We start from the raw sequence: 25,681 nt of genomic DNA on the forward strand, positions 1-25,681 counted from the left end.
TTTTAAAAGGCCTAACAGGAAGACTCGTCTTACCTGGCTTGCTGTTGGTCGTTTCTTTGGATCCCAATTCAACATTTCAGTCATGAGCTGAATAGCTTCATTACTGGCATTGGGAATAAGAGTTTTTAAGTTTATAGGAACACACTGGGGAAAACGGAAGTTCATAGAGGATGCCAGCTGGTATCCTTCTGGCCAGTCACTCTGTTTCAGGAATATATAAGTTCGGGTGGGGAGGGCAAAACAAATTGTTTTTAGTAATCCATTTAAAAAACACAGCAGTAATATAAACACCATTTATGTTTGAACATTTTCATGTTGATCCATATAAATAAACATGAGAATGAAACACCAGACCATGTCTACAGTTTAGTGCTACAACAGTATAGAAAGAACATTAAGCTGAGAGTTAGGAAACAACGCGAAAAGGACTTTTATAACTTTTTTTTTTTTTTGAGACAGGATCTGGCTCTGTTATCCAGGCTGGAGTGCAGTAGAGCAATCATGGCTCACTACAGCCTCACCCTCCCAGGCTCAAGAGATCCTCCTACCTCAGCCTCCTGAGTAGCTGGGACTACAGGTGTGCATCATCACACCTAATTTTTTTTGTATTTTTTTTTGTGGAGACGGGGTTTCACTATGTTGCCCAGGCTGGTCTTGAATTCCTGGGCTCAAGTGATCCTCCTGCCTGGGCTTCCCAAAGTGCTGGGATTACAGGCATGAGCCACCACGCCCGCCTTTATAAATTTCGCAATATTAAGCTCTTGTCTGGTTTTAGATCCTGATGGTGATGTTGCTGTGATAATATCTGGGTTAACTCTGAACAAATAAGGAAAAGTGCTTTACAAAGAGGCTGACTGAGAACAAAGATCCTTGTCGTATACATTACCCATCGCATCCAATGTTAAAAATGCACATATCTGGGAAATGACAATTACATTAAAGCTTTAATATCTACATTTACTTGCGTAATGTTAACTACAAGGCACATACTAATTTAATTAGGATGCCATTATATACACACTTATAAAGCACATTTCAGAAAGAAAGGTATAGATGAAATATAATTATAGTTCATTGAAAAGCACTCAGTTCAAGAAGTCAAATATCCGCAGGAGAGATATAAAAAAGGAAACAAGAAAGGGTTAAGAAAAAACAAGGTTCAAGACACCAGGGGTTAACAGTTGATGCCAATGGCCAGCCACAGAGTGAGCAGGAAAGAGCTCAAGCAAGGCTGTCTGTACAGTGTCAGCTGGGCATCACCCCCAAGTTACACTCTAAACACACAGAATTTTTCCTGAAGTTCTTAAGGAAAAGCAAGCACCTGTTTTTCTTCAGCTAGTGGGATTCTGGCTTCTTGCAATCCTTAACCCACTCCGATTAAAAAAATAAGGATTACAGCCAGGCGCGGTGGCTCACACCAAGTAATCCCAGCACTTTGGGAGGCTGGGGTGGGCAGATCGCAGGTCGCTCAAGCTCAAGAGTTCAAGACCAGCCTGGCCAACATGGTGAAATCTCCTCTCTACTAACAATAGAAAAATTGACCAGGCGTGGTGGTGCACACCTGTAATCCCAGCTACTTGGGAGGCTGAGGCATGAGAATTGCTTAAACCTGGGAGGTGGAGGTTGCAGTGAGCTGAGATTGAGCCACTGCACTCCAACCTGGGCAACAGAGCAAGATTCCATCTCAAAAAAAAAAAAAAAAGAATTATAAGAAAATTAATCATTAAAGTATGAGCCTATTTCAAAATGAAAATATCAGATATCTAGGCAAAAGTTGTAAATAATCAAAATTATAAAATTAAAAGCAAAGTAGCAAGATAGAAATAATCAAAAGATATAGCAACTTAGGGACAAGAGTACTTACTTTTTTGGGAGTCCCTAAAACTTGGCAAATTTTAAAGATTTCATCGACCTCACTTGTCCCTGGGAAAAGTGGCCTTAACATATAGAGTTCAGCCATGATACTTCCAACAGCCCACACATCAATGGGAGAACTATACACTGAAGATCTCAGTAAAACTTCAGGGGCACGATACCTATGAGAATAGAAAACAAAAGAGGTGTTTTTTTGTTTTGCAATTTCAAAGGTGGATGGGCAGTAGCACTCTATGCTGTGTGGTCACGCATTTCCATCAAGGAACAGGTATTCAGACCCCGTTCCATCTGTGTGTCAGGCATTTGTACAATGTTCTGGGGATAATAGGACACAACACATGTTCCCTGATCACAGACAATGAGTGGGGCTGGAGACAAATGTCTATGAAATGTCCATCAAGCCTAAGACAGGAACTCAACTGAATAGATACGAAATAAGTGTCATCTGATATATTAAGAAAAAAAGTAGAAAAACCGTGTTACAAAGCATTATATTCAGCATCTATTCACAAGGAAGCACAGAAAAAAAAAGATGAACAAGGATTATCCCTGAGTAGCGGAGTTTTTTTATCAGTTTGAAAGTACTGATATCCTCAACTGACTCCTCTTCTGGAGTCAACTATATTTACTGAGTGGAGTTTTGCTCTTTTTGCCCAGGCTGGAGTGCAATGGCACAGTCCCGGCTCACTGCAACCTCCGCCTCCTGGGTTCAAGTGATTCTCCTGCCTCAGCCTCCCGAGCAGCTGGGATTACAGGGGCGCACCACCATGCCCGGCTAATTGTATTTTTAGTAGAGATGGGATTTCCCCATGTTGGCCAGGCTGGTCTCGAACTCCTGACCTCCCTCAGGTGATCAGCCTGCCTCAGCCTCCCGAAGTGCTGAGATTACAGGCATGAGCCACTGCACCCAGCCTAACAATATTTTTAATTGAGAAAAATACTCAATTTACAAGAGCAAAGTGAGCTAGTGAGTCCAACACAAAGTCTGCTAAATGGAAGACACTCTCAATTATCTTTTTTTCCAACCAAAATGTGTAAATATTTCAGTCCAAATGTTTGGCATACTGTCTTTCTGCTTTCATTGAGAATACTGCAAGCCCTCAAATAAACTAGTTTTGTTCAATGTTGTTTTTGCTCAATGTTGTTTCATTGTAATGTTGATGAGAAAGAAAAAGAAAGGCATTTCTGGCTGGGCCACTGTGTGGGGTTTGCACGTTCTCCCCAAGTCTACAGTTTTCTCCAGGACTCCAGCTTCCTCCCATATCCCAGATATGTGCATGCCAGGTGAACTGGGGTGCCTGTGTGGCCCCAGGATGAGTGTGTGCATGTGTGTGTCGGTGGGGTGGGGAGGGGGCGTGCTGTCATGGGAGGCTGTCCCGTCCATGGTTGGTGCTCACCTTGCACCCTGAGCTTCCAGGACACGCTGTAGCCACCTGTGACCCTGAACTAGAATAACTGGGCAAATAATTATCTTCCTTGTTTTTATTAATCTTTCTCAAATGTATGTGTAGCTCACATGTATTTCAATGTTCAATATCAGTGTTTTGGTCACTATTTAAAAGTTTGGTGGCCAGGCGCAGTGGCTCACACCTGTAATTCCAGCACTTTGGGAGACCAAGGCGGGCGAATCATGAGGTCAGGGGTTCGAGACCAGCCTGGCCAACATGGTGAAACCCCGTCTCTACTAAAAATACAAAAACTTAGCTGGGTGTAGTGGTGGGTGTCTGTAATCTCAGCTACTCGAGAGGCTGAGGCAGGAGAATCACTTGAACTCGGGAGGCAGAGGTTGCAGTGAGCCGAGATCGTGCCACTGCACTACAGCCTGGGTGACAGGAAAAAAAAAAAAAAAAAAAAAAAAGAAGTTTGGTGATGTTTTTGTGACCAGAAGTGTGCCATAAAATTGTTTATTTTAATTAGCCTATGGTCGAATTGGTTTTATCATACGTTGTTTCACTTAAAGTTTCCAAGAACCTATTGATGATGTTAAGTGAGAACTTACTATACTTTGACGAATATTTTTACAAGCTTTATTGATATATAATTCACATCATATACAGTTGATCCATTTAAAGTGTACATCACACTGTTTTCTCCCGAGGTGCCTTCACGTGTCTTCCCTCTTCCATCTCTGTGTCTGCCTTCTTCTTATAAGGACATCAGTCTTATTGGATTAAGACCAGCCATGCTGTGGTCTGACCTCATCTTAGTCTGATTACATCTGCAAAGACCCTATTTCAAAATAAGGTCACATTCGCAGGTAACCAGGGCAGATTCCTCATGTAAGGCTTGGTGCTGTTCTCACGTAGTGAATGAGTTCTTTTTCAGGCAAGATGAAATTAGTTCCTGAGAGAGTGGGTTGCTCCACGGCAAGCTTCCTCCTCTTGTTTGTTCCCTTCTTGCACGTGCCCATTTCCCCTTTGACCTTCACCCTGCCACCTTTTCTTTTTTTTTTGAGACAGAGTTTTGCTCTTGTTGCCCAGGCTGGAGTGCAGTGGCGCGATCTTGGGTCACTGCAACCTCCGCCTCCCGGGTTCAAGTGATTCTCCTGCCTCAGCCTCCCAAGTAACTGGGATTACAAGCATGTGCCACCACGCCTGGCTAATTTTGTTTTGTTTTTGTTTTTTGGTTTTGAGTCAGAGTCTCACTCTGTCACCCAGGCTGGAGTGCAGTGGCGCGATCGTGGCTCACTGCAAGCTCCACCTCCCGGGTTAACGCCATTCTCCTGCCTCAGCCTCCCAAGTAGCTGGGACTACAGGCGACCACCACCATGCCCAGTTAATTTTTTTTTTTTTTTTTTTTTTTTTTATATTTTAGTAGAGACGGGGTTTCACCATGTTAGCCAAAATGGTCTTGATCTCCTGACCTCGTGATCCGCCTGCCTCGGCTTCCCAAAGTGCTGGGATTACAGGCGTGAGCCACTGTGCCCAGCCTAATTTTTGTATTTTTAGTAGAGACGGGGTTTCACCACGTTGGCCAGGCTGGTCTCGAACTCCTGACCTCAGGTGATCCACCCGCCTTGGCCTACCAAAGTGCTGGGATTCAGGTGTGAGCCACCACGCCCGGCCTGACCTTCTCCACCATGTTTTGATGCAGCATAAAAACCCTTACCAGAAGCCAAGTGGATGCCAGTGCCATGCTTCTTGTACAGCCTGCAGAACCGGGAGCCAAATAAACCTCCTTTCTTTATCAACTTCCCAGCCTCAAGTGTTCCTTTACAGCAACACAAAACACACTAAGACACGGACTCCTTTCTTTCAGCCCTCACATCTGATTCATCACAAAACATACCCAGAATTCCACACTTCTCACTACCTGCATGGACAGCAGGACCAAGTCACTATCATTTCTGGCCACTCTACAAACTCTGCCCTTGTTTCCTATGACTGCCCTCCTTATTCATTCTGCACTGTGCAGAATTCACGTGCGGCGTGCACCTGTCTCAAGGCTTTTACTCTGCCTAAAGATATTCCTGCTGGCCCTGGCATCTCCATCAGGGCCACTCTCAGTGAGACCCTCCATGTAAAATAGCAACATTCCTTTCTCTCCCCATCTCCCCCAACTCCCTGCCCCCTTTCATATTTTATTTTTCTTTATAATAATGTATCAACATCTGATACATATATATTCCCTTTTTTTTTTTTTTTTTTGAGAAACAGTCTTGCTCTGTTGCCCAGGCTGGAGTTCAGTGGCGCAATCTCGGCTCACTGCAACCTCTGCCCCCGAGGTTCAAGTGATTCTCATGCCTCAGCCTCCCAAGTAACTGGCACCAAGGCGCACGACACCACACCCGGCTAATTTTGTATTTTTAGTAGAAACGGGGTTTAGTCATGTTGGCCAGGCTGGTCTCGAACTCCTGGTCTCAAGTGATCCCCCACCTCGGCCTCACAAAGTGCTGGGATTACAGGCGTGAGCCACCATGCCCGGCCTGATACACATATGTTCTTGTTTTCACTGGAGTGTAATATTCACACAGGCAGAGGCATGTGTTGTAAGAATAGAGCTTGATGAATTTTCACAAATACAACACATCCATGGACCCAGCACCCAGATCAAGAAAGACATGTTATCGGCCGGGCCTGGTGGCTCACGCCTGTAATCCCAGCACTATGCATAGGAGGCCAAGGTGGGCGGATCACCTGAGGTTAGGAATTTGAGACCAGCCTGGCTAACATGGTGAAACTGCGTCTCTACTAAAAATACAAAAATTAGCTGGGCATGGTGATGGGTGCCTGTAATCCCAGCTACTTGGGAGTGTGAGGCAGGAGAATCACTTGAACACGGGAGGCAGAGGTTGCAGTGAGCCGAGATCACGCCATTGCACTCCAGCCTGGGCGAGAGAGCAAGACTCCATCTCAAAAAAAAAAAAAGAAAGACATGCTATCAGCACCCAGAAGGCCCCTTGTGCACTAGTCCAGGCACTACACACATCCCCACTCCATGGAACTGCTTGCTATCCTGACTTTTATAGCAGATTAGTTTTCTCTGTTTCTGTACTTTGCATAAACGAAATCATACAGTATGTGCTCTTTTTCTGTTTGGGCTCTTGCTCTCAACATTGTCTAAGATTCGTCCACATTGCTGCATGCAGTCATAGACCCTTCGTTCTCATTGTTGCAAAGCATTCCACTGGGTGAGTATACGATGCTACTGTTCATGGACGTTTGGGTGGCGTGCAGTTGAGAGGATTCATGTCTTCTGGTGAACACGTGTATGTCTTTCTGTTGGTGATCCATAATATTTTTAACTTGTTTTTCTATCTATTGGCTGTCATGTAAGCAGCATAAGGCAGAGATTTTTCTTTTATTTTTTTATTTCACTGCTGTGTTCTCTGTGCCTAAAATGACATCTGGCACATAGTAGGTGTTCAATAAATATTTGTCAAATGAATGAATGAGTGAATAAATGAAATTCTTTTTCCTTGTTTTTTTCAGTGATCAGAATAGCAATAAACCAATTCTTCGCTTTCTTTAAAGAATATAAAATTCAATTCCACGTTTTAAATATGCAATATGGAACTTCCAGAAATATGTAACAATCCATCGTAGGAAAATTTCACCATAGGCTTATGCCTCAGGAGGGCTGCATAACCCCTACTCACCATCTGGTAGAGACATAATCAGTGTATGGTGGCTGCGACCTTAATTCTCTTGCAAGTCCAAAATCAGCAATTTTCACAAGCTCTGGACCCATACAAAGCAAGTTTTCTGGTTTCATGTCCCTATGAAAAAAGCCTTGATGATATATGGAGAAAAAAAATACGATAAATCATTACGTTTAAACATAGCTTTATTTGATTTATAAACAAAATATAAATGAACCCCCTCTTTTATAATTCGAAACATCATCTTAGGAAAAAAGTAAACCATATTTATTGTCTAAGAAGTAAATGGGATGTAGGGACCCTGCTTTTAAAATGCTTTGGCAAGAAAGTTCACACAGTGTATGAGATAATTAAAAATAACCACCCATTTAACATTTATTTTTATTTGTGACTCCAGTGGGTGTTCAGGCACTGGGCTAGGTATTACTACACTATGATTATCTCCATTCGTTTGCACAACCTTAAGGAGGTACTGTTAGCACTATTGTGCAATAGAGGAGGAGGTTGAGGACCAGAGTGAAGTCACCTAATTAACGTGTGAGAAGTGTTTTTGTTTTTGAGACAGGTCTTGCTCTGTTGTCCAGGCCAGAGCGTAGTGGCTCGATCTCAGCTCAAGCAATCCTCTCGGCCCGCTAAGTAGCTGGGATCACAGGTACATGCCACCACTCCCACCTAATTTTTTGTATTTTTGATAGAGACAGGGTTTTGCCACATCACCCAGGCTGAGAAGAGCACTTTTTAATCAGGCTTAAGTCAGTGCAGCTGACTCCTTGAGAAAAATCACTTGTTTAAAAAGTCCATTCAATAAAAATGGAACTCCACACATCAGAACTAATTTCTTCATTTAAAATTATTTTATCTAACGTTCAGTTTTCCTCAATAGCTGTGTCGTTGCAAAATCCCAATAATTATAATGTTTATATTAGCAATTCAATCTATAAAATAAATGGTTAGGAAGCTAATAGGGAAACCAAAGAAAATGAGGCAGAAAGCCTAGGGGGGGCCGGGCGCGGTAGCTCATGCCTATAATCCCAGCACTTTGGGAGGCCGAGGTAGGCGGATCATGAGGTCAGGAGTTTGAGACCAGCCTGGCCAATATGATGAAACCCCGTCTATACTAAAAATACCAAAATTAGCCGGGCATGGTGGTGCGCGCCTGTAGTCCCAGCTACTCGGGAGGCTGAGGCATAAGAATCACTTGTACCTGGGAGGCTGAGGTTGCAGTGAGCCGAGATCAGCCTGGGCAACAGAGCAAGACTCTGTCTCAAAAAAAAAAAAAAAAAAAGGAAAAGAAAAAGAAAACCTTGGGGGAAAAGAACAAACATTAAAGCCCTCCTGGCAGATGAGATTTGTCTTAAGGGAGGCTTTTTCTAAGGGCAGTCTAAAGCATTCTGGTTATAGCCAAATGCCTTGGGTTCCAAAGGCCTTGGGAAGCAGGGAGACTGCAGGTGATCACTTGAAGAGGGTTTTCATGTAGCTTTGGAGCTGGGAAGACTTTCTTTTATCTTTTTCTTGTTTTTTTGTTTTGAGACGGAGTCTTGCTCTGTCACCCAGGCTGGAGTGTAGTGGCACGATCTGGGCTCACTGTAACCTCCGCCTCCCGGGTTCAAGCGATTCTCCTGCCTCAGCCTCTGGAATAGCTGGGATTACAGGCGTCTGCCACCACACTGGGCTAATTTTTTGTATTTTTAGTAGAAACCGGGTTTTGCCATGTTGGCCAGGCTGGTCTCAAACTCCTGACCTTGTGATCCACCTGCTTCACCCTCCCAAAGTGCTGGGATTACAGGTGTGAGCCACCGCATCCAGCTGGGGTTGGGAAGCCTTTTTAGGCCTAAATGTTTTTAATCACTTCAAAGCCAGAGTGGGCTCTGTTTGTGACATCTGTTTAACAGTTTTGTAATCTGAGTTTATCCAGTACTTCTTACTCTAAATAGTCGGTAACATCCATTTCACTATGTCCAAGAGACATTCAGGTACTTTTGTAATGTAACGACAGGGATGGGACCATGTGATGCAGAGCAGAGCGACACTAATCCATAAGGTCTTAGAGAACTAAACCAATTACATATTTATACAGCTGAGGTTTTCCCCATCCTAACATACATATATTGGTAATTCAGTCCTATTTGAACTAAATATTTTCATTTTTTTGACAGCAACTATTTTATTTTATTTATTTATTTTTTGAGACAGAGTCTTGCTCTGTCACCCAGGCTGGAGTGCAGTGGCATGATCTCAGCTCACTGTAACCTCCGCCTCCCGGGTTCAAGCAATTCTCCTGCCTCAGCCTCCCAAGTAGCTGGGATTACAGGCATGTGCCATGACGCCGAGCTAATTTTTGTATTTTTAGTAGAGATAGGTTTTCATCATGTTGGCCAGGCTGGTCTCGAACTCCTCACCTCAAGTGATCCGCCTGCCTTGGCCTCCCAAAGTGCTGGGATTACAGGCGTGAGCCACCATGCCCGGCCAAACAACTATTTTAAAATATCTATTTCTTGAAGTATTACATCTGAGATGCTTAGCAGCAAGAATTATGTGGCTTTCGTATAAACGTCTAATCGTCCTTACAGCCTGGTTTCCCAAATTACTATGTAGCCAAGTCTATAGTCACCTCTTGATTATTCATGTTATTTCATTTAGTCACAATTTTAAAATTGTAATCGAACTTCCTCCTTCAATCCCTTATGCTTTAGATGTTGCTGACAGCATAAATCAACCCAGGCAAATATCAAGTGCTACCATGTTGACCAGAGTTTAAAACAATTAAAAATCAGGAATCCATTATGAATAATTAAAATAGCAGATGTCTCTTATTTCCATATAATTAATACATTACTGTTCTTTGCCAGTAAAGTGTAGTATATCATTACAGGATTTAGACTTTTAAAAGACCCCAATAGTTTACATATGGTACAAATAAAAAGTTTGTTTAATGTTCTTAAAACATTCTAAACATATCCTTTTTATAAGTTTAAGAAGTGTTCTTAAAATATTTATATGGAATCCTACATAGTATTTTTGGAAGGTAAATAATTCCTGTAGCAGTTAAGAAAATAAGAAAATATATATAAACTACAGGAGGAGGGTGGGCGTGATGGCTCCTGCCTGTAATCCTAGCACTTTGGGAGGCTGAGGCTGGAGGATCACTTGAGTCCAGGAGTTCAAGACCAGCCTGGGAAAAATGGCGAAAACTCATTTCTACAAAAAAGAAAAAAATTAGCCGGGTGTGGAAGCGTGCAGTCCCAGCTACTAGGGAGGCTGAGGTAGGAGGATCACCTGAGCCCAGGAAGTCGAGGCTGCAGTGAGCCATGATGGCACCACTGCACTCCAGCCTGGGCATCAGAGTGAGATCCTGTCTCAAATAATAATAATAATAATAACAATAAAATAAAATACAGGATGGGACATGAAGGGAAACTAATGGTGATTTTCAAGTACCTATGTTCAGAACACAGCAATGGTACGGGACAAACTTTTCTAATTTAATATCTAAACATCCAGTGATTCTAAACAAATGTTTTTAAAAAATAATCATATTAACTTTTTGGACTAATAATTATTTTGGTTTGATAGATACAAAAAACCTATATTAATCAAAGTACATAATTCATAGAAAATAGAACAAGTATTAATACTTGCTTTAATTTCATTCACAGAATAGAAACAACTAAATATAAAAACTAAGGAAAACTATAAAACACTGCTCCATGGGCACTACAAACTATTTAAATGTTAATAATTGGTCATGCTAGATCAAAATAGTCTAATCTTTTCCAAAAGAAGGTCCTTTGTTTTTTTTTCATTTCCACGATAAAATCAGGGAGAATGAGCTTGCAAGATGGGTATATGATGACTGAGACTAAAGGCTGATGATGATTAAACTGTTAAAAAATTCTGCTATGGTGGAAGATAATTATAGATTATAGAAATTCTATTTATTTATTTATTTATTTTTTGAGATGGAGTTTTATTCTTTTTGCCCAGGCTGGAGTGCAATGGCGCAATATCAGCTCACTGCAATCTCCGCCTCCTGCGTTCAAGTGATTCTCCTGCCTCAGACTCTCAAGTAGCTGGGATTATAGGCGCGCGCCACCAAGCCTGGCTAATTTTTTATATTTTTAGTAGAGACGGGGTTTCACCATGTTGGCCAGGCTGGTTTCGAACTCCTGACCTAAAGTGATCCCCCCGCCTCGGCCTCCCAAAGTGCTGGGATTACAGGTGTGAGTCCAGCCTGCTATGTATATATGTATGTTTTATATATATATATATATATATTTTTTTTTTTTTTTTTTTGAGATGGAGTCTCACTCTGTTGCCCAGGCTGGAGTGCAATGGCGTGATCTCAGCTCACTGCAACCTCCACCTCCCGGGTTCAAGCAATTCTCCTGCCTCAGCCTTCTGAGTAGCTGGGATTACAGGTGCCCGCCACCACGCCCAGCTAATTTTTGTATTTTTTTTTTTAACAGAGACAGGGTTTCACCATGTTGGCCAGGCTGGTCTCAAACTCGTTTGACCTCAGGTGATCCGCCTGCCTTGGCCTCCCAAAGTGCTGAGATTACAGACGTGAGCCACCGTGCCCAGCCAGAAATTCCATTTTATACAGAATCACAGAAATTGGTAAAGTTTTTAAATAAAAATGTCAGTGTGTATAGGCACATACCCCAGATTTGCAGTTATCCAATATAACAGTTATTTAACAGTTTAATAAATTTCTATGCACAATCTTGACAGTAATCTAAAGAGGTAGGAAAATGAAACTTTAAAGAAACCTACCATGTTTATGGATAAAAGCCAGCCCTTGCAATATTTGATACATAATATTTCTGATGACTGACTCAGGGAACAACTTGTTTCTGTAAAGAAATGAATAGTCACGTAATTCTGTTAAGCAACCAGCCAACCAATCCAAAGAAGGTTTATATTCCCCCTGCCTTGGAGCCTCTACTGGCCTCATGATACTGGTTAAACCAATGATTTATAGATTTATAGTCTTAAAGCTCACACATTTAAAACATGAAAATTAGATTTTTTTTGTTTTGATGTGAGGTAAAAACTCAAATCCACAACTGAATATATTGCACACACATCAAATAGCTAATTTTTTTTTTTTTTTTTTTTTTTTGAGACAAGAGTTTCGCTCTTTGTTGCCCAGGCTGGAGTGCAATGGCGCAATCTCGGCTCACTGAAACCTCCACCTCCCGGGTTCAAGCGATTCTCCTGCCTCAGCCTCCTGAGTAGCTGGGATTATAGGCATGCACCACAATGCCTGGCTAATTTTGTATTTTTAGTAGAGACAGGGTTTCGCCATGTTGGTCAGGCTGGTCTTGAACTCCTGACCTCAGGCGATCTGCCCACCTCGGCCTCCCAAAGTGCTGGGATTACAGGCATGAGCCACCACACCTGGCCTAAATAGCTAAATTTTAAAGTGTCCCAGGAAGAGCAAAGCTAGTTGAAAAACTGAATTACTAACAGATAAGCCAAGCACGCAAATCCGTATTATGCAGGCTTGAAGAATTTTAGAGATGGCTGGATGTGGTGGCTCATGCCTATAATCCCAGCACTTTGGGAGGCCAAGGCGGGAGGATCGCTTAAGCCCAAGAGTTCAAGACCAGCCTGGGCAACATGGTGAAACCTTGTGTCTACAAAAAATACAAAAATTAGCCAGGTGTGGTAGCGCATGCCTGTAGTCCAGCTGCTGGAGAGGCTGAGGTGGGAGGATCACTTGAGCCTGGGAATTCGAGGCTGCAGTGAGCTGTGACTGTGCCACTCCACTCCAGCCTGGTGACACAGTGAGATCCTGCCTCCAAAAAAAGGGAAAAAAATAAATAAATTTAGAGATATAAATAAATGCTTCAGTTCTATTCTGCATATTGGTGTTGTCCAATAAAAATGTAAGAGCCGGCTGGGCATGGTGGTTCATGCCTGTAATCCCAGCACTTTGGGAGGCCAAGGTGGGTGGATTACCTGAGGTCAGGAGTTCGAGAGCAGCCTCGCCAACATGTTGAAACCCCGACTCTACTAAAAATATAAAAATTAGCTGGCGTGATGTCACATGCCTGTAATCCCAGCTCCTCAGGAGACTGAGGCAGAATTGTTTGAACCTAGGGGGCGGAGGTTACAGTGAGCTGAGATCGCACCACTTCACTCCAGCCTGGGTGAAAGAGCGAGACTCCGTCTCAAAAAAAAAAAAAAAAAAAAAGAAAGAAAGAAATATATATGAGAGCCACTTGTGTACTTAACATCATTTTTCTAGCAGTCATGTTAAAAGAAATCAAACAGGTAAAATTAATTTTTAACAATATATTTAATTTAACCTAATATATGCCAAATATTATTTCAACATGTAATCAATATAAAAATGAGCTGACTGCACCACTGTACTCCAGCTTGGGTGACACAGCAAGACTATGCCTCTAAAAAAAATGTTTTTTAATTATTTATTTTTAAAATTTTACCTTTTTAATTTTTATTTTTTGAAAAAGAGATGCGGGCTGGGTGTGGTGGCTCCCCCCTGTAATCCCAGCACTCTGGGAGGCCAAGGCAGGTGGATCCCTTGAGTTCAGGAGTTCAAGACCAGCCTGGGCATCATGGTGAGACCCTGTCTCTACTAAAAATACAAAAATTAGCCAGGCATGGTGGCGTGTGCCTGCAGTCCCAGCTACTTGGGGCGCTGAGGCAGGGGAATTGCTGGAGCCCGAGAGGTCGAGGCTACAGTGAGCCATGTTTGCACCACTGCACTCTGGCCCTCCAGCCAAGGTGAAAGAGCAAGACCCTGTCTCTGAAAAAAAAGAGAGACACATGGTCTCGCTATGTTGCCTAGGCTGGTCTCAAAGTCCTGGAGCTCAAGCAATCCTCCCGCCTTGGCCTCTCAAAGTGCTGAGATTACAAGCATGAACCATCAAGCTTGCAGTAAAAAATATAAAAATTATTAATAAATGTGTTTTGTACCAAGTTTTCAAAATCTGATGTGTAATTTATTTTACATTGACAACACTCTTCAATGCAAACATTTCAGGAGTTCAATAGCCACATCTGACTAATGACTACTGTATTAGTGTAGCTTTATACAGTATAGATATATATATATGTATGTATTTTTTCTTTTTTGTTTGAGACGGAGTCTTCCTCTGTCGCCCAGGCTGCAGTGCAGTGGTGCGATCTCAGCTCACTGCAACCTCTGCCTCCTGGCCGACACAGTGAAACCCCATCTCTACTAAAAATACAAAAATTAGCTGGCCTCCTGGGTTCAAGCAATTCTTCTGTCTCACCTTCCCAAGTGGCTGGGATTATGGGTGGCCTCAACCTCCTGGGCTCAAGCAATCTTCTCACCTCAGCCTCCAAGTAGCTAGGACTACAGGTGTGTGCCACCACGCCTGGCTAATTTTTTAATTTTTTTGTAGAGATGGAGTCTCACTATGTTGCCCAGGCTGGTCTCAAATTCCTGGGCTCAAGTGATCCTCCCACCTCAGCCTCGCAAAGTACTGGATTAAAGGCAGGCACTACCACATCCATCCAGATTTATATATATTTCAAAAATAGATGAAAATTTAATATTTCATGAATTTACATGTATTTCATTTTTTTCAACAAGGGTATATTGATATTTCATGTATGTATATATCATTTCAATATTTTAAAGGACAAAATTTATTAGAGGCTGAAAATTAAGATTACCCATAATCCCACCACCTGATTAAGAAACTTGTAATTTTTCAGTATTCTAATCCAGTCCTAATCCATTTGCATGCATAGCTTTTATATTAGGAATGAACGTCACATACACACAATTTGGTTTGTTTTTTCCACTTACAAGCGTTTTCATAACCCTTATAATTATCACCTTTGATGGTAATAATTCCATCAATATTATATACAATAATTACCAACCTATTTTCACACTAATTATTTATTTTAAATAGTTCAAAAAATGAAGCTTAGTATAGCCATTTAACAGAATATATTATTTATAGTAACTATAAAGACTAAGTATCCACATAAAAAATACTCGTAAGTCAATTAATCCAATAAAAAATTTTGTCTCACTAAAATTACAACTAAGTAAAAAGGCGTGCATGTCTATATACAAGGCCTAGAAGGGACTCTGGAAAAGTAAAAACTGATTTAAGGGGCAGAAATTTACTTTTATTTTAATTGATATTAATGTTATGATGATTTCGGCCTGGAACATAAGAGGCATTCAATAAATATGTTTTGAGAAAGGGAAAAATATGATTAAAGAAGAATTCACATAACATCCTCAGACCTTGAGTTAGTGAGTGTGTGTGTGTGTGTGTGTGTGTGTGTGTAAGAATCAAAGAGAAATCAACATCATTACTTCGGAAAATTATTTCTAAGTATTTCAGAGTTTTTTGTTGAACATTTCTCACTTTAAAAGCAGGCAAAATGGATGTTAATCTCCCCGATGTGATCAGAATAACCACCAAAACATTATCTCCCCAAGCCCAGGGCGGAAGACCGAAGCTCTCCCTTTACAGATTCTGCCCAAACATATTTAAAAATTGTGAATTTCCTTGAGACTGGTAACACATCAAGTCTTATCATTGACTTGTGCATTCTAATGACTGAACTTTTTAGATCCTTTCTTGAAAGCAACTTCGTTACTTTCTCCATTCTTTCATTAACCTTCACAAGATGCTTGGGAGAGCAACCAAGATAATTTTCTCAATAGTGCCCAAGGCCAGCTTTATTACTGAGTACTAAACTATACATAAATTTGTATTTTTAAAAGCATAAATAGATAGTATGTGTATTGATATGAGATACTGGCCTTCACTTTCAAGGATTTACAACAGAAAAATGCTGGCTATGTCACAGCTGGTTCTTCGGTGTTAAATGTTACCCTTTGATAAAGGCAACAGAACTAGTTAATTTAAATTTACCTTTTGGAGTGATCACTCTTTATCTCATAAAGTATGACATATTGAAAGGATCCAAAGAACTCATGGAGAGAATAACAGGGAAAAACGTGAATAAAAACATACCTGTCTTTCATTAATTGATAGAGGTTTTCTTTCATATATTCAAATATAAAATAAAGATGGTCATTTTCTCTGATAACTTCTTTCAATTTAATAACATTGGCATGATTAAGTTTCTTCAGAGACTGAAAAATAACAAATACGCATTAAAATTTCTTTAAAAAAACTTGTAGAATTTGGCAAAATTGCGTCAATGCTAAGTATGATAATTACCTTATGTAATTTTCCATTTCTCCTGGGTTCATTAATTAATGACATTTTAATATCTACATAATTGCTTTAAATAATGAACGTTAAGTGCAAACAATAAATCAAGCCAACAATAGCTATTAAACATTTCAATCTGTTACATTTTTCCCTTGGTTTATAAATAGGTCGAACTTTTGTCTGACTTAACCATGCAAAGGTATCCAAAATTGTATCCAAGTCTTTAAGCATAAAATCTAAGGAAATGGTATGTAGTAATTTAAAAAGTTGTCTTTGGTGGCTGAGCGTGGTGGCTCACGCCTGCTATCCCAGCACTTTGGGAGGCTGAGGTGGGCGGATCACCTGAGGTCAGGAGCTCGAGACCAGCCTGGCCAACATGGTGAAACCTTGTCTCCACTAAAAATATAAAAATTAGCTGGGCATGGTGACACACACCTGTAGTCCTAGCTACTTGGGAAGCTGAGGCAGGAGAATCGCTTGAACCCAGGAGGTGGAGGTTGCAGTGAGTCGAGATCACGCCACCGCATTCCATCCTGGGTGACAGAGTAAGACTCTGTCTCAAAAAACAAAAAAAAGTTGTCTTTGCATAATATGATTTTAAGATGCTCTTTTAAAAGTGAAAGTGAACTTTCAAATGTGAGGATATAATTATATGCTGTTCTCCACTGACATCAGAACCAGAAGAAATGAGAAACTAATTTAGGAATACAAAGGAAAAACAAACACAATTATCTTCAGAATGCTTCCCACAGAGAATAAAATAATCTTAACTACTGTCCTCAGGTAGTGTTAAGGCCTTCTCAGGTTCTTTTCATCTTTAGGATTTTACCTTAACTTCTCTCAAGTTCATGCATTCATCCCAAGAATAGAACTTTCTCTTCATCCTAAAATAAATTAGGGAAAGTTTAGTGTTCAGGGATTGAGGATTCAAAGACACACATTACACTGTTGGCTTCCTTACTCCAGTATTGGTTCACTTTGGGCGAGCTATCTCTCTCTTTCCTTATCCTTACAAGGAAATCACCTCCTCTACCTCAAGGCTACTTGGTAGGCCTGCGTCGCATCCAAAATTCAGCTTTAACACAAAAGTGAAAAAATTACCATTAATCTTCTTTTCTGGGTGAGCTCTTAACATTTCTCTATCAGTTTAATTGTGCCTTTCTTAAAGGGTCCTTTTCAAGTTTCTCTCTTTTTAGAACTTTAGAGATAAATATAAAACACTATACTTCAGAGGGAGTTAGGGAAAGAAATCACAAATTTTGAGCAAATTTAGTCAAATAATTTGATCTGATAACTTGCATATCATTACATCAGCTTTAGACAAGAGGCCCATAAAGTTAAAGGTCTCCCTACTTAAATTATTTTAGTCGGTAAAAATTCAGAAGTAACTATAAACGTTAGAAATGGCTTTCTTGGCCGGGAGCAGTGGCTCACGCCTGTAATCCCAGCACTTTGGGAAGCCAAGGAGGGCGGATCACAAGGTCAGGAGTTCAAGACCATCCTGGGTAACATGGTGAAACCCCATCTCTACTAAAAATACAAAAAAATTAGCTGGGCGGGGTGGCAGGCGCCTGCAGTCCCAGCTACTTGGGAGGCTGAGGCAGGAGAATCGCTTGAACCCAGGAGGCAGATGTTGTAGTGAGCCGAGATTGCGCCACTGCACTCCAGCCTGGGTGACAGATGAGAAATGGCTTTCTTGAATTTTGTTATTTGCTTCCCCTCTTTCATCCCAATATTGGTTTCTATTAGAGATAAATATACCAAAAGTGTATTTCGGGTAAAAAGTATTTCCACTATATACACCAATTAGTTGTTGTGTTTTTATATGAACATGTGTTTTTACATGAACAGATTTTTAGTCACAATACAAAACAAGGGATAAAAAACAGGATTCATGGCCAGGTGCGGTAGCTCACGCCTGTAATCCCAGCACTTTGGGAGGCCGAGGCGGGTGGATCACGAGATCAGGAGATCGAGACCATCCTGGCTAACACAGTGAAACCCTGTCTCTACTAAAAATACAAAAAATTAGCCGGGCGTGGTGGCGGGCGTCTGTAGTCCCAGCTACTCGGGAGGCTGAGGCAGGAGAATGGCGTGAACCCGGGGGGCGGAGCTTGCAGTGAGCCCAGATCGCGACACTGCACTCCAGCCTGGGCGACAGAGCGAGACTCCGTCTCAAAAAAAAACAGGATTCATATTCTAAAAAATGTTTCTTCAGGTATGGGAATTATAAGGCTGGGCTGTGAAAAAGAAAAACCAAATATGCCATGCTGCTTTCATTTAGTATTATAATCTCCTATCGAGACGTTCCAGAAGATCCTTGGGAAGCTTAACGTTGTCTTTATTAATTACAATAATCCTTATGATCCAGAGGCTCTATGGGGGTATAATACACAGGTGAGGAAATGAGTAAAAATTGGCAGCACAACATCACAGCCAAGAACAGAGGCTGTGGAACCACACTGCCTGGATTCAAATCCTTGCCCAGTCACTCACCGTATGACTTTGGACAAGTCACCTAATGACCTGTCCGTGCCTCAAATTCCTTAGCTAGCCATACAGTAGAAACTACTGCATAAGAAAAGCGTCTTGCAAACTGCTTAGTTCAGCACTCGATAACTACTAGATGTTTTCATGTTTACAAATATCTATGATTGACTATAAGACGAAATACAGGACATCACTGAGATGACATAAAGGGCATCAACTGCTATTATTTCTAAAATATCCTTAGTGAATCAGAATTTCATTTGCAGTTACTCAGGTACTAGATATTTATGAAGAAGTGTGATGAAATGCGGGTTTACTAGCTTATTAAAAGATACTTTTCAGTGCTATATAGATTTATAAAATGTCTTGCTAAAATGTAAAATGTAAATCTAGCACAATGATGAATTTAAAATAAAACAGAAGCCAATTCAAATACAGCTATAAAAGAAAAGTTGATTAATGAAATGATCACATCCATGTGAAACTGCACATATAATCTGCTATGATTCTTTTTTTTTTTTTTTTTTTTTTTTGAGACATGGTCTCATTCTGTCACCCGGATTGGAGTGCAGTGGCCTGATCATGGCTCACTGTAGCCTTGACCTCCTGGGCTCAGGTGATCCTCCCACCTCTGCCTCCTGGGTAGCTGGGACTATAGGTACATGCCACCACGCTCAGCAAATTTTTGTATTTTTTGTAGAGATGGGGTTTCACCATGTTGCTCATGCTAGTCTCAAACTCCTGGGCTCAAGCAATCCGCCCACCTCGGCCTCACAAAGTGCTGGGATTACAAGCGTGAGCCACCACACCCAGCCTGCTATGATTCTTGAAACGTAATTTCAGAATTTTATTTTATTTTTGAGATGGAGTCTCGCTCCGTCACCCAGGCTGGAGTGCAATGGCGTGATCTCGGCTTACTGCAACCTCTGCCTCCCAGGTTCAAGCGATTCTCCTATCTCAGCCTCCCAAGTAGCTGGGATGACAGGTGTGTGCCACCATGTCCGGTTAATTTTTGTATTTTTAGTACAGATGCAGTTTTGCCATGTTGGCCAGGCTGGTCTCAAATTCCTGACCTCAGGTAATCCGCCCACCTCGACCTCCCAAAGTGCTGGGATTACAGGCATGAGCCACCACTCCAGGTCCAGAATTTTAAAAGTATCCAATCTTTTAGAAGCCAAATAAAAATATGTTCAAGTTACTTTTCAAGGTTCAGTGATAACTGAAACTTTCATTCTACCTGTAAAATCTGCACTCTCACTGGGCATGCTGGTGTGCACCTGTAGTCCCAGCTACTACAGAGGCTGAGGCAGGCGGACTGCTTGAGCTCAAAAGTTAGAGGCTGCAGTGTGCTATAACCGAGCCTGTGAATAGCCACTGCACTCCAGCCTGGGCAACACAGGGAGACTTTGTCTCTAAAAAAAAAAATCTGAGGCCGGGCGCAGTGGCTCACACCTGTAATCCCAGCACTTTGGGAGGTCAAGACGGGTGGATCACGAGGTCAGGAGATGGAGACCCTCCTGGGTAACAGGGTGAAACCCCGTCTCTACTGAAAATACAAAAAATTAGCCAGGCATGGTGGCGAGCGCCTGTAGTCCCAGCTACTTAGGAGGCTGAGGCAGGAGAATGGCGTGAACTCGGGAGGCGGAGCTTGCAGTGAGCTGAGATCGTGCCACTGTACTCCAGCCTGGGCAACAGAGCGAGACTCCATCTCAAAAAAGAAGCTGGCCGGGCGCGGTGGCTCACACCTGTAATTGCAGCACTTTGGGAAGCTGAGGTGGGTGGATCACCTGAGGCCGGGAGTTCAAGACCAGCCTGACCAACATGGAGAAACCCCGTCTCTACTAAAAATACAAAAATTAGCTGGGCGTGGTAGCACATGCCTATAATCCCAGCTACTTGGGAGACTGAGGCAAGAGAATCGCTTGAACCTGGGAGGCAGAAGTTGCAGTGAGCTGAGATTTTGCCATTGCACTCCAGCCTGGGCAACAAGAGCGAAACTCTGCCTCAAAAAAAAAAAAAAAAAATCTGTATTCTCTTCATCCATCCAGATGTACTCTCTTCATGTCTTCTTCTTTTCAGCAATTACCACTTCTCAACAGTACTTCCCTAAGGCAATGCATGTATCTATCTACAATAAATACAGAAGTTTCCTTGCAAAATGATTATCCCAAAGGTAAAACAATTTCTTAGAATAGCTAAGAAAAGGCATTTCCTTTTAGGTTCCTTGCCATCTTTTGTCATTTATTAATTCGTCAACAACCACTCCATGCCAGGGCAATGAACAATCAGAGATGGTACCATGGTGTTCCCAACTGACACGGGAAATCAACTTCAGAAATGGAACTACCTCTCAAGTTCTTAAAGGGCAGAGGGCTTAATACATATTTATTAACTTCATGAAGTGAGGGAATCTTTCTACCATCCTCTAACATAAAGTATATAACTTAAAAAAAAATGGCAGCAGAAAAGACAAGATTTCAGTGATCTAAATTAAAACTCCCCAAAGGAAACATTCAAAAAGGAACCTCTTGTTTTGTTCAGTGTAGTGTTCTCCCAGCTTCTAACCATTCCCCCTCCAACATATCCTAACCAGTTTTGACTGCATTTCTAGACCGCTCAAAAGGTTTGCCTGCTGAATTAAGCACAGACTTTCTCCTCCATGTTTGCATTAGCAGATTACACCACCCTATCCGTCATCTACCAACTGCCACACCATGCCCTTGCTTCTTCAGGCCAGCTCCAGAAAAGCAGAGGGCTAGCATTCAGCTTCTTCTCTGCTTCTCAATGTAATTCTGAACTTGTTTAATTCCTACTTGTTAAATTCCATATGGAACTTCTTAAATTCCACATCTGATAACACATGGAACTTGTTAAATTCCATAGCTGAACTTGTCTAATCCCAACAGAAATCCCCACTCCCAGCCCCCAACACCGGCTCTTTTGTTTAAAAGGTTTTTAGAATGAAAACACCTTCTTGCAGGTAATCAATTTCCCTTCAAGGGCAGGGACATGTTTACTGCCCATTCTGAAAATTAAGAATAAGCAGCTCTTCTTCAGCTACTCCACAAAATGTATTCAATGTAGAATTTGTTTATTATTTATTTATTTATTTTGAGACAGAGTCTCACTGTGTTGCCCGGGCTGGAGTGCAGTGGTGTGATCTCGGCTCACTGCAACCTCCACCTCTCCTGGGTTCAAGTGATGATCCTGCCTCAGCCTCCTGAGTTGCTGGGATTACAGGCACACGCCACCACACCTGGCTAATTTTTGTATTTTTAGTAGAGATGGGGTTTCACCATGTTGGCCAGGCTGGTCTCGAACTCCTGACCTCAAGTGATCCGCCCGACTTGGCCTCCCAAAGTGCTAGGATTACAGGTGTCAGCCACCACACCCAGCCTGGAATTTATTTTTAATTTTAGGGGAAAAGTATCGATGGATCTTAAAGTGTTACCTAACCAGTTATACCTAGAATATTTATGGCCTAAATTGGAAATGCCTAGAATTTTATATCACCAAGCAAAAGTTTGATTGGATATTATGGGATGTGAATTGTTTTGGTAACAAACAAACAAAAAAAAAATGAGAACGGAGAATGAGGACTCTAATATCTGTAATTTTCAGGTAAAATTTATTCCTGTTTATCAGGCTTTAAAGAGATGGCAAAGCCTGCTTATATGACTCTTGTAGATAACATAACTATCTCGTTCAGACTTGAGGAGTAACGGCTATAGTGAATATTCAGTGTAGGTGAAACTGATAACCCTGCCAGTAGCCTGGCTTCACAGTTGCTTAACTCCTAAGAGATGTTCACCTCTGTCCTGCCACAGTTACTCATAAACTCCTTGTTATGATGAATGGTCCTACCGTCCAAGACCTAACAACCTTTCCAACTTCAGACTCTTGATTATAACCTCCTATCCTTTTCACCATCGCTACCCTCAAAACTTCTTTATATAACCTCTTTCTTGTTCAACTTGTGGCTATTCCTACAACCACCTGTGTGGCGTGGTTTGCCTCCTCATCCAGCTTGGCCCCACCATCAGCCTTTCACCCACTATACTCTCAAGATCACACACACTTTCTGAACATCCCCTTCTCCCACCATTCCACTGCTCCTGCCTTGTCATCCTCCAGTCTCCCCTCTCCTGCCTCGTCATCCTCCAGTCTCCCCTCTCCATACAGATGGGTGAAGGTGGAAAGAAAAGTCATGAAAATGCTCCCAGCGGCTCCACTTTCACATTCATCCCATGTAATTTCAGGCGGACTCTTCCTGACACTGGGAAACCCCTTTGTGGCTTTCTTAGCAACTCAGTAACTCATCCTTCACAACTCTCCAAAGCTCCATGCCTCCACTGGCGTACTTCCCACTGCTCCTTGTCCCACTGCAGTCTGGCTTCCACTATTCCACTGGAACAATGCTCACCATGGCTGCCAGTTATGTTATATTCCCCAAACCCAAGGAACACCACGGCAGATGATATTGTTGAAATATCACAAGGCCATTTCCAGCCCCTTTCCTTCTGCCTCCTGATACAGAGACTGGAAGAGTAAATACCCACACTCTCAGCCTCCTTCGGAAGTGAGAGAGACCACGTGACCCACTACTAGCTGGTAAGATGTAAAGGGATGTCCTTGAGGACTTCTGGGGAAGAATTATTACTAGCTGATAAGATGAGAAGAGTTTGCTGGTATTATTCTCCCTTCTTCCTTCCTTGAACATGGATGTAATGCCTGGAGGTGAAGTAGCCATAAGGTGGTCATTAGATGACACATTTGAGGACAAAAACAATGCTAACCACTCAGCATGAAAATCACAGAAAACATCTGAATTTCTTGGGTACAATGTTGAGCCGTTGAAAGAGCTCTGGAATCATCACACTCCAGACTTCCTGATACACGCTTCTGCTTCTTTAGATCTTTCCCTTGCTTTCAGATATTTTCTACATTCTCCTGGTTTCTACCGTATTTCTCTGGTGGCTCCTCAGAATTTTTTGTAAGATCCTATTCCAGGGCCCATCCTTTATATGCCATGGTTTCTCAGTGCTCTAAATGAGGACCTCTTTTCTTCTCCCTCTAAAGAGTTTCAATTGCCATCTGTAGACTAACCATTCCAAATCATCAGGCTGCACCTCTGTTTTGAGATTTAAATGCAAATATTCAATTGACTAAAAGTCATCTTAAAGTCATTATGCCCCAAACTGAATTCAGCTTTACCCCTAAGCCTGTGATTTCCTCCTCCTTGACATGGTACATGGCACCACCACTATACATTTAAGCCAGAATCCCAGGGGTTAGCCTGGACTCTTCCCCATTTTTTACTCCTCCCTCCACCCTCATGCCCAGTCACCAGTTTCTATAGAGCCTGCTTCCTAAATGTCCCTTGACTGTATCCACTTACATCCATCCCCAAAGCTATTTTCCTGTCAGGCCACCACCACTTCTAACCAAGATGACTGCACTGACCTTCTAACCTCTAACCAAGATGACTGTATTGACGTTCTAACTGGCCAACCTGTGTCCAGTCTTGACCTCTTCAATCGTCTCCACTCTTCTACTAACCAGCCAGTTCTAAAAATTTGATTACATCAACAACTCTGCTTAAAATCCTTCATGACCTTCTAGTCCTCAAGATATACAAACTCCTTCATCTGGCTTCACGACTTCACCTGCTAGCCTCACGTCCCTCCTCTGCCCCACTCGTAATCCACGCTCCAGCCACCTACACTTCTTTCAGTTACTCAGCCCCAGTTAGGCCCTCACACACTCTCTCTCGCCTCCAGGGCTTCATACATACTATTTCTTACTCCCTGGAGCATTTCCCCCGACCCCCCTTTTTAAAAAAATAATTTTCTCTCATTCTTGAGGTCTCAATGACTTGGGAAGCCTTTTGTGATACTTCTCCAGTGTGGCTTATCTAGGCTCCCACAGGACCCAATATTCCCCCATCATAGGACTTAGCATACTTGATGTTGTAAATTCTTGAATCTGCTGGTCTTCCTGAGTATATTGTAAGACATCTATTTTGTCCCGATCATGAAATACAATAGGAGTTTAACAATTTTGTGCTAAATGAATTTTTCAATTTTCTTCAAGTCTTCCATGGGACTTCTCATTCATTTTTGCTCCATCTTTGCCTAAGGTGGAGCACTGCCCAGCACGCAGTAGATACTGCATGTGGCAGACACACGGTAAGCTGAGTAGCCGAAAGCCCTCCTTCTCTTCCTCTTCATTCAGAGAGTCAGCTTTTACACAGGGATATAAAATGCTCAGCTAAGTAATCAGTTTCCCAGCCTCCCTGCAGCTAGGGGTGCCATGTGGTACACTTCTGATCAACGAGAGGAAACCCGATGCATTCTGGATGGGATGTGAGAAAGCTTCTGTTTTCCCAATTAAAAAAGAGTACAGTAGGCCGGGCACAGTGGCTCACGCCTGTAATCCCAGCACTTTGGGAGGCTGAAGCTGGTGGATCACCTGAGGTCGGGAGTTCAAGACCAGCCCGACCAACATGGAGAAACCCCCTCTCTACTAAAAATGCAAAATTAGCCAGGCGTGGTGACACGTGCTTGTAATCACAGCTACTCGGGAGGCTGAGGCAGGAGAATTGCTTGAACCCGGGAGGCAGAGGTTGTGGTGAGCTGAGATAGCGCCACTGTACTCCAGCCTGGCAACAGAGCAAGACTGTCTCAAAACAAAACAAAACAAAAAAAATGCCGTATTTTTGAAGGATAAAACAAACACCATATTTTTGCCACTCAGAAAAAAATGATGAACATTTTGTCATATAAAACTAGACAGTAATAACCATCTGTGGGACTGTACCCAAGACCCAACACCCCTTCTGATTCGCCTACCCTCCTCCCCAGAAGCCACGGTTATCATGGATTTTGGGTGTATCTTTCCAGGCCTTTAAAAATATTTTTATATATGAATGTATTTGTGTATAATAAAGTATTTCTTTGTGTGAATTTACATAATAATTTAATCTACAAATGAGGGCTATTTCAGCTCA

At 42.0% G+C, this 25,681-nt stretch overlaps 1 protein-coding gene across 12 annotated transcripts in view; it reads right to left on the reverse strand.

Annotated features, from left to right (window-relative positions):
* Nucleotides 1-25,681, reverse strand: part of MAK (male germ cell associated kinase) — a 73,757-nt gene that overhangs the window by 36,813 nt on the left and 11,263 nt on the right. For all 12 annotated transcript variants that reach the window (XM_054557187.2, XM_024248054.3, XM_054557189.2 and 9 more), the window contains exons 3-8: nucleotides 17,012-17,066; nucleotides 15,979-16,100; nucleotides 11,750-11,829; nucleotides 6,974-7,106; nucleotides 1,865-2,036; nucleotides 34-201 (exon numbers count right to left, since the gene is read on the reverse strand). In XM_054557187.2, the coding sequence (XP_054413162.2) occupies nucleotides 34-201; nucleotides 1,865-2,036; nucleotides 6,974-7,106; nucleotides 11,750-11,829; nucleotides 15,979-16,100; nucleotides 17,012-17,066 (730 nt within the window). The remainder of the gene's footprint in view (nucleotides 1-33; nucleotides 202-1,864; nucleotides 2,037-6,973; nucleotides 7,107-11,749; nucleotides 11,830-15,978; nucleotides 16,101-17,011; nucleotides 17,067-25,681) is intronic.

The sequence above is a fragment of the Pongo abelii genome, chromosome 5, assembly GCF_028885655.2.
Source record: "Pongo abelii isolate AG06213 chromosome 5, NHGRI_mPonAbe1-v2.0_pri, whole genome shotgun sequence".
In the NCBI taxonomy this organism is placed as follows: Eukaryota; Metazoa; Chordata; class Mammalia; order Primates; family Hominidae; genus Pongo; species Pongo abelii.